Source organism: Pleurodeles waltl, chromosome 9 (assembly GCF_031143425.1).
Source record: "Pleurodeles waltl isolate 20211129_DDA chromosome 9, aPleWal1.hap1.20221129, whole genome shotgun sequence".
Lineage (NCBI taxonomy): Eukaryota > Metazoa > Chordata > Amphibia > Caudata > Salamandridae > Pleurodeles > Pleurodeles waltl.
In genome coordinates this window covers 992432943-992443116 of record NC_090448.1, presented here as the reverse complement: position 1 = coordinate 992443116, position 10174 = coordinate 992432943, and the positions used below count along the sequence as shown (strand labels likewise).

Genomic DNA, 10174 nt, shown 5'->3' with positions numbered 1-10174 from the left:
TTCCAGAAATGCCTAGTCCCTGCTCCTGGAACCTCCCAATTTCAGGCGAGAGCGATACATGAATCAGTCTTTCTCTGGCAGTGCCACCAGAATCTGGAACTCTCTGCTTCCCTCGCTCCGTCTAACCACCTGCTACCTTCAACAAGCATTTGTAATGCAATGGGTCTCCCGTTTGCTCGAGTAAGAGCTATTTGAGTTGTAAATTCCAAACTGGACATTTCTTGCCACACAAATTGAAAATAAAAAGTAAAACAGAAGTTCGCTCGCAGTCAAATGTATTATTGGCAAAAATGCAATTATCCATGTAACAGGGTCGATGTAATGGAAATCGCTCGACTACCCAGCGAGATCGCTCTGCATAGGAAATCAATAGAAAAAAATAGTCCAGAAACCATACGGAAAACACGGAGCCTCGTATGGTTTCAGTAGTTGCCTGGTGCGCTGGAGGAAAGCTAAACACCGGAAAAGGCATGACGTGTGCATGCCTTCCACTAATGAAATCAAGTGAATTTTAAAAGGCAAGCCCACAAATCAAACAAACTCATGGGCGTGCGGTGGGTGTGGCTAAAAGCCCATAGAGAGACTACAGCAGGGACAGAGCGCCTTGCGCTCGACCCTAAACAGGACCTCAAGCTCCTCCTATTTGATGGACATCTTGGTTAATTCACCCTTAACCAGTCTTATTTACGTTCTCCAGTGTGCTCAGCTCTGTCTATGTATGACTGTTCAAGTCTTCTGCCTTATTGTTGTAACTGTCTCTTATGGTTATTCTTGTATACACACACCAATGTAAACGCCAGAGTTCAACTAATATTATTGTAACCTGCTGTAACGCTGTATTCGGTGAGTTATAAAATTGCAAAAAAAATAATAATATATAAACACCGGAATTTCACACACACACACCAACAACTTGGCAGCTATGCGACGTCAAGGTGTAAGGCTCCAGCTAGTTTCTGGCTGAATAAACAGTACTGATGAGGCTCAAAGAAAGCATGTGTTATGGGAAAAGCTCAAAGTGAGAATAAAGAAACAACGTTCACTGCCAGCACGGCAAGCTTGGCATGTTTGACTGTTCCTTGATCCGGTTCAAAAACAGCTGCCGGATCAGGGAACAAGTTAGAACCCCCTTATTTACAGTACTGCTTTCAAGACACAAAGCGAGCCCTTATGGCTGGTGACTGGTGTTAAACCGTTCGGAAACACTTCGAGCACACGGCCGTTTGTTATATGAGCAGTTTCTTATAAGGACGCAGACGATCGCGTACAGCCTTTGACTTGCTTTCTACTTCTTTTAGAGCCTGCTTGTTTTAGGCTTATTTTCAAAGTTAATTGTGCTTGTTTTATACTTCAGCTCTTCAAGAAGTAACTAATGGCGGCCATTTTGAATTTGATTTTGTTGTCATAATAGAGCATTTGCCGTTTTTTGGCTGTTTTATTTGAGTAACGTACGGAGGAGGGGCAATGGCGGCTCCCGAAGAAGGTAAGAATTAAGAACTAAATTAAAAAACACAAACTACAGCCCGACCCTGTTTAGCGCATCCTCGCTGCTCAATATCGCGCCATTCCTCACACTGTACACAGTGATGCCAGACCCGGTTCCCAAGAGCAACGAAGTCTTATGAATGCTCGCCTTGTTTTGGTTCAAGTGTCCAAGAGAACTTGAGCTCAGGCAGAGCCAGGCACGTGGCTCTGGTACCTTAGTTCAGTAATGCAAAACAGTCGTACGCTAAATAGGACTTGCTGAAGGTGTCAGTACGTGTCCGGGGTCTGTTTTGGACAATATGTACGTCATCATCCGCAAAGCTTTTCTGTCACCTCACTTGAGGCTGTGCCTGCTGCTTCACCTGGAAAGAGTGAGCATCAACCCTAGGACTAAGAGCGTACCAGTCTCTAGTTTTCTTTCAACCACGGCGCCTGGTGTCCTTTATTTTTGCCACTCCACCAGGGGCCGGAAAGTACTAAAATAATTACTTAATGTGACTAACGCAGTTCTGTCGCTGCCCCTGAATTTTATGTCACATGAACCTCCGAAGTTAAGAAAGCAAGCATTGACAAAGCTACATACATGCCAATATTTTAGAAGAGAAAACTGGGAGAATTCTGGGAAAAAATCGGGAGAATGAATTACTCCCATTGACTTCTATTGGGGCCTGAATCATGTTACTGTTATGTTTGGGATTTGCAAGCTTGCCGCTGCAGGATCGGATATTAGATATGCAAATGTAAGTTTTTTTTCCCTTACCCGTCAGGAGCACGAGAAAGCACTATGGCAGGCAGTGAGAGCGTGATGCAAGTGCTGTGCACTGGCCTGCAGAAGCAGGTTACTGGCAGTGCATACTCCAAGTTATACAAGACCAGGCCCTGTCAGCTGACACCTGCAGAGGGATCGGGTTATTACATGCAGGAATTGGGAGGTGGGAGACTAGCCTTGAAATCTGTAGTCTCTTGCCAGAATTGCGAGAGTTGACATGTATGAAGCCAACCTGCATGAAACACTCTGGATTGCCACCCTCAAGGGATCTAGATCAGCCCCTGCATACATCGTTGAACGCTGCATGCAAAACTTCTCCAACTGGATCTCCTCAGCTGCTGACACCATCACCCCACCAAAGAAAATCGCCATCAGCAAGCCCATCGAGCAAGCCAAATGGTTCACCCCAGAACTTCTGACCCTCAAATGTCCCTGCAGGACACTAGAAGGACACTGGTGCTCCAACAAGACCACTGCCAACCTTGACTCCTTCGGGGCTGCCCTCAAAAGATACCACCACTGACTCAGACAGACCAAGAAAGAAGCACTCACCACCTGCATTGGGACAAGCACCAACTGCGCCAGAGAACTCTTCAGCATCGTCAGAGAATTCTCCTGCCCCTCAGCAACAGAGAACACAATCCACCCCTCCCAAGCCCTCTGCAACACACTATTTTACTACTTGCACCACAAGATCGATGATATCTACAGCACCTTCGACCCCCAACCCACTCTGGATCCCCCATGTACCCTACCCGCAGTGCTTCTACAAACAAGGGGGCAAAACAATCGGAGCCTCCATCACAAAACTCCTCAACGCCTCCATCTCCACAGCCACCATCCATGTCGCCTGGAAGCATGCTGAGGTCAAGCCCCTCATAAAGAAACCCTCAGCCGACGAGCAAGTTAAAAAACTTCCGCCCCAACTCACTTCTCCAATTCCTGCTAAAGTCTTGGAAAAGGCCATCAACAGCCAGCTCACGGACTACCTCGAACACAACAACATGATCAACCCATCCCAATCCGGCTTCCGGCCAATCAGCACCGAAACCGCCTTGATTGCAGCTACCAACATCAGGCGCATCCTCAACCTATGGGCAACAGAAGCCCTCATTTTCTGACTTATCTTTAGCCTTCAACACCATCTCACACCACACTCTTATCACTGGACTCAGTAGCATTGGCATCCAAGACAACACACTCAACTGGATCTCCCCTTACCTCTCAAGCTGAACACAGAGGATCCTCCTCCCTCCTTAAGTCTCTGCACCAGTGACATCATCTGTGGGTTCCCCAGGCCTCCTCCTCTTAAATATCTACATGACTCCACTGACAGACATCACACACAGACTCAACATTGTCTCCTGTGCCGACACCTAGCTTGTTCTACCGCTCACAGACGGCACCACACAAACTAACTTCCAAAACACTGTGACCGACTTCGCCGCGTGGATGAGGACCAACTGCCTCAAGCTAAATTCAGACAAAACTGAAATCCTCATCTTTGGGAACAAGCCCGCCCCCCTGGGATGACACGTGGTGGCCCACCGCCCTCGGTCCCACACCCACCACACCCTCAGGACCATTGTAGACACCCAAAGTACCATTAAACAACAGATTAACACCCTCTCTTCTGCCTGCTTTCACGTCCTCCGCATGCTCCACAAAATCTTCCTATGGATCCCTATCTCTACCAGGAAAACAGTCACTCAGGCCCTCGTCTCCAGCCAACTTGAGTACAACAACCTGCTCTGCCAGAACCACAAAACACCTCACGAACCACCTCCAGACCATCCAGAATGCCGACAGCAAGACTCGTCCTCCACCTCCCCAGAAGAACCAGCATCACCCCCACCTCAGGGCTCTCGTCCAGCAAAGATGCCTCTTCAAGCTCCTCACACATGCGTACAAGACCCTTCCGAACGCTGGACCTGCCTACATCAACAACCACCTCACCTTCCACCAAGCAACCAGCCCTTGCCCACGTCCCCGCATCTGCCACAAATGTTACAGAGGTCACTTCTTTTCCCACCTCGCCGCTAGATACTGGAACGACCTTCCCCTCTATCTGCACACCCCTTCCCTGAAAGACTTCAGAAAGCAGCTCAAGTCCTGGCTCTTTGACCTCCAGCATCAGCCAAAGAGGCCCGCATTCCCCCCACCCCCAGTGCCTAGAGACCCCCCCAGGGTGACAAGCTTGCGCTATACAAGACCCCGTGACTGATTGATTGATTGATAGATCTCAGCAATGTTGTTACATAACCGCAGGGTGCTAAGCACTGTTGTATCTCAAGAGCAGCAAATTGCATGGTCCTCTTGATAAGCTGGAGCGCTACACTGCTTGACCTTAGCAGAGACCTGAATAAGCTAGGCAATATTGATAAAAAATATTGACAAAGCCAATAGATCTTGAAAAGGCAAGATGTATTAGCTTTGCCAATGCTTAGCAGTAGGCTAAGCACCTTCTCAGCTGCGTGCAGGTCTTATGGTTGATTCAGCCATTTATCCTTCTGAGGCGGGTAACATTAAAAAGATTCATTTAGGATGTGAATTACCCATTAGCCCCAAGTTGATTCAGTGATTTCAACACTCGCTGTTGACATCTTGCAACTCTGATCTGCTAGTCAAGCATTGAAAAGCTCCAACGGCTAAGAAAGCCTTCCATACTTCTGAGGTCGAGTAAGTGAGTACATTTAAACTGAGTCATTCGAGCAGCATGTAATTAGCATGTGTACAAATGGAAAGGCTGCTGTAATGCGCACTGTGAAACACTATATTTTTGTACATTACAACTTTAAATAGTGTCCTACAGTCCCTAAGGGTGTGTTCATTCAGTAACCTAACCATTTTTTAATTAAAGCAAATTAATAAAATAGTGAACCAGTCTGTCCGCCACGCAGAAGACAAAAGTAGCCACTGATATTAAGTCACAGGGTCCTCCATCACATTCGCATGGATGTACTCCCACAACTTAGTTGCCCTGACAGCTACATGGAAATTGATATCAAAAGTACAGCTAAAGTATTACTCGGCATAACAAACTGTTTGATTTTGGGGAATGTCATGACTTCACAGAATATGTGAAATCTACTTAAAACAAAAGGATTTACAAATAAACCTGTCTGTTAGCTCACCTGGCACAAATTGGTAAAACGTATCAAAACGCGAAACTAGTAGGAAATAAAACCAAAGGGATATGTTTGTAAAAAATGCAACTTTATTGGTTATTCAGCTTATACGATGTAAATAAGCTCTTGGCATCGACTTGAACTAGAGAACGAAATAGCATTCTGGCAGTATGACTCAGGCTGAAGACAGCAGGCTCCGTCGTTTCCTTCAAATTGTAAAGTCCTGACACTTCTGTGTTAGAGAAGTTTGAGGCCGCGTCCCAGGACAGGCGTTTGATCACAAACACTTAAGTCTGAAGCTTAAATGCGCCAACGATTAATTTAGAGTTGGGCTTGTTGACACACTTTTACTTTCCTAGCAGGGCTGTGGTCAGTGCTGCTGACTGCTGTTTACAAAGGTGTTGGTGTCTTTGAGAACTTTCAGCAGCTGAGAAGCAACTGGAGAACCCTTACAGCAGAGAAACTTTTCATCAACAGCACACAGTACATGCTACAACAGTTTGTTCACATACCGAAGGAACCGGTATAACAGAGACGTTTCATCACCCTGTCACATTGAATTGCACATAACTGTGTGGCTAATTCAGACTAGGCAGGCCATAAGTCGTCAGTGGATTCCAAAAACCGGACTTATCTATTTTTCATGACACTTTGTGGTATTTGATAGAAACAAGTCTTGAGTAATTAAGGAGGAGGGGTCACCTATTTCAGAGGGCATAGAGGCAGTATCAAGCCCCACCTCAGATGCAGGAAGAAATCGCAAACGACAACTGCTGCCGCCATCAGATGGAAGCTCATGGGGAACATAACATTCACTTATAAAGAATCCCCATTTTAAAATATCATTGCCACCCTTGGAGGTAGTGGCATAGAATTGGAACTATCTGCAAACCCTAAATTTTAAGGCAAGAGTTTGGAGCTCAACTCAACAAAAAAGGAGGCGACTAACTGCAAATCCGCCAACTCAAACCCATATTATAAACCTCACTCACCTTCCAACACCAGCTCACTTCACTCCACCATCTAAACAGTGACGTCCACATTTTAAGTATGGGGAGGGGAGTAACACGGATGCAGTTATCACAAAATGCAAGAAGCAAACAAGCAGCAATGAAGGAGTGGGTAGCACAGCAAGTGTGACGAGATGAGAGTAGGATTTACAGGCACTGTTTACAGAGGAGCTTGGAGCAGTAAGTGAAAACACAAGCACTTGTGTTAAGTGCTGTTTAACAAGGCAAACAGTAACACGAGCAGGAAGGAAAGAAAAATAGTCCCACAAAACGAACACATAAACAACAAAGTGTAAGGATACAGTACTTGGGTCGTGCTCCATGGGCGGAAACACACACACAAAAAGGAGGGCCAAAAAAGAAGGATTCACCACTAGTAGGCAAGCATTTTTAAAGGACAATGGAAGGAACGAATAACAAGCCAATGGGCTGACTGTTAGCCCACAAAGTATATACAACATGACTCGAAGAGCCAGCTGAGACGTAAAAAATGACACTGCTCGTAAAGTTTGCACTGGTGCAAATATTCAGCCAAATTCACTTTCTTTGCTACATAGTAGGAAATGCATCAAATGAAGTTGGCCTCCTACTTATTACATAAAGACAGTTGAGACTGTGTAAAACAGAATGAACTGAATCTACTTTGCTCACATTTGTTGCACCGGTGCAACTCGACAAATACATTTCCTCTAGTTTCAAACAATGAAAAAAGACACAGATTTTTAGGTAAAATTGTATTTTATTCTTGGCAATCCCAAAAGCAACATAAATAGGCCAAAATTATATTTGTAAAGTTGACTTAGTTATATAAATGTTGTGTGTTAGGAAAAACCTGATACTAACAGCCTTTCATTTCACATAGTTCAGTTCACCTTACAAAGTCCTGGAACTCTGCAGCCACAAGGAAAAGTATTTGCATTGCAAGAAGACAACCTGACTTTTTCCTTCTGTCTCTAAACACAGAGAAAATGTGACAAGAATACGATTTAAGGCATCTCAATTGCTAATTCATTTTCTGACTGAACAAAACACCTGTTCTTTGACCACTCGCCAGAAGTAGGATCTAAAAATAGCTCAACCTCATAAAATAAAACTCACCATAGCTAGTGGTCCATTAGATTTTTCGAGTCCTGGTAGGTATCAAAAGGCTTGTATCCCTTTCATATATCCACTTCTGGATGTTGTTGTCCTTACTGTGATTTTGAGAGGTGTTTCTGTTGTAGAATGGTGGTTATTTTTAAAGGAAAAAAAGTGACACTGTGGATGTTTTTGCTTCTTAATGTAGAATTTATAGAGGCACCTTTTGACAATCATTAGTGGAGAGAGTCTTGCTAGTTTCGCTTAGACCCTTGGTTGGCCATTTTATGTCCTAAACATTTTATGAAGTTTCTGGACGTGGAACCAGTGTTGGCAGTTGCTCAGCAAACTTCCCATATCTTCACAGAACCAATAATGCATTGCTTCTGTGGGCCATTTGTCTCATCACAGTTTGCTTTGTTCCCTAGATTTCACTGCTTTAAGTAATATTAGTGAAATTATTCTGTGAATTCAATTAAGCATTTAGTCATGCATGCAAGTTACAGTTTGGTGAATCTCTGGTTTATGCTGCAACTCCGGGGCCTCCCATCAAACCTTGAGAGCGAATGAATTATTATTTATAAATACTTGGATAAAAGTTTCCATAAATATCGCTACTCCAACTGGACTCAAGCAGGGGTCTGTACTACACCCACCTTATCCAGCCTATTGAATAATATTGCTGACTTGTTTGAATAGCTAGACAGAATCAAAGTGCACGCCCCTAAATTAGGTGGCGTTTAAAGACCAAATTTACTTTATGCTGATGATTTAGCGCTATTCGGCAAAAACAAAAGTTGGTTTACAAAGATTCATTGATAAATTACATGCTTACACCATGTGAAACAGGCTGGAGAACAATTTTAAGACCAAAATCATAATATTTTGTGACACAAAATCAGTAAGTCTGGAATGTGGCAAAACCATAACCAAGGAAGAGGAATACAAATATCTTGGTTTTCAGCTGTTTAATGAATATTAGCTCATATTCTGAGCCATTTTCTGCTCACATTTTTGCTCCAGTACACAATTCTAGGATTCAAAAGTGGAAAAGCCTCAACCATACCATTTGGAGCCTTGGGAAATATGACAGGGTCACTGGAGTTTCAGTGGCACAACAGAGTCTAGTGTACCTGAGGACCATTGGTTGGGGATCAAAATGAATTGTTCTATTGGGATAAAGGTTTGGGGGCTGAGGGACCATGTTGTCGATTAGGCCTTCCATCCTGGAGTAGAGTGAAGTCAGGCATAGATCTCGGGATTATCCTTGTCAACAGAGGTTTTCTTTTTTTTTTTAACTCTCTTTTTTGAAACATTGCTCAATCCTACAGCATGTACAGGAAATGGGCATAGGGTATCAAGTGTCGTACAAAGCAATGAAGATTGACATTGCCAAGGCTAAACTTGGATATGCATCAATAATGCCACTTTTATGGCCTATTACAGCTCATATGGCTTTTACCATCATCCACTTGTTAGAAATGGGGTCTCTCTTTGGCCGTGGTTTGCACCCTGTCGCAAAGGAGGTGATGCGTATATTCTTGCCTCACAGGTGAGACAATGCGTTGGTTCCTTATTGGCAGGGGAAGGTGATGCGTTGATTCTTTCCTCGCAGGAAAGGCGCTGCGTTGATTTCCGGACACACTGCCTTGGGACTTATTGTGGTGCAGATTCGATGGAAAAATTGGGGCCCAGGGACATTGCGCGGAAAATCCAGCCGTGCAGTATTGATGGGACTGCGCTGAAAGAGGCGCTGCAAGAGAGGTGCTACGTCGATTTTCCAGCCGTGGCGTAGCTGCTGCATCGATTCTTCTAGTGCGGCGTGTTGAAGCATGGATTTTCTCCTTCTGCTCACCACCTTGTACTTCCATGGGCCCAGGGACTGGAGTTGGCACCACTTAGCAAGTTGGGACTCTTAGCATAATAGCCCAGGCACTGGCAGATTAAGTTTTTGATGTCCCTGAGACTTCTTAACAGGAGGCAAGATCAGTCCAAGCCCTTGGAGAACCTTTGGAAGCAGGATGTAGAAAGCCAAGCCCAGTCTTTTCACTCCCAGGACAGAAGCAGCAAGCAGCTGTCCAGCACAACAAAACAACAGGCAGAGGCAGTACCTCCTAAAGCACCAAGCTCTTCCTGGCAGAATCTCCCAAGTCTAAAAGGATTCTAACTATGTGGTGTCAGAGGTCCAGTACTTATACCCATTTCTGTCTGTGAAGTAGACAAACTTTAAAGAGAAGTCTTTGTAGTGTGTAGGGGCTTCCTTTCTCTGCCCTGGCCCCAGAAGCACTCCAGGCGGTTGGAGACTGCTTTAGGTGAGGATAGGCACATCCTTATTCAGGTGCAGGAGTCAGCTCCTCCCACCACTCTAGCTCAGAAAGACTCATCAGCCTAGTGATGGGCCATCAGGATATGCAGGGCATACCTCAGCTCCCTTATTGTGACTGTCTAAAGTGAATGCACAAAAAGCCCAACTGTCGTCCGGGTCCAGGCATGTATTCTAAAGGTGGCATTTTCAAAATCAAAGTTCAAAAACCAACTTCACCAAAAGATGTATTATTAAATTGTGAGTTCAGAGACCCAAACTCCATATCTCTATCTGCTGCCAATGGGAAATTACACTTAAAAGATATTTTGTGGCAGTTCCCAGGTTACTCTATGGGAGACCCCAGGATATGGGAGAGTGAAAAACAGGTTTAGCAATATTT

General features: G+C 44.7%; 1 protein-coding gene across 1 annotated transcript in view; it reads left to right on the top strand.

The window, feature by feature from the left end:
- Positions 1-1359: 1359 nt before the first annotated feature.
- LIN52 (lin-52 DREAM MuvB core complex component) overlaps positions 1360-10174 on the top strand; it is a 261161-nt gene continuing 252346 nt past the window's right edge. The window contains exon 1 of the mRNA XM_069208503.1: positions 1360-1483. Within this exon, the coding sequence (XP_069064604.1) occupies positions 1465-1483 (19 nt within the window). The 5' untranslated portion in view covers positions 1360-1464. The remainder of the gene's footprint in view (positions 1484-10174) is intronic.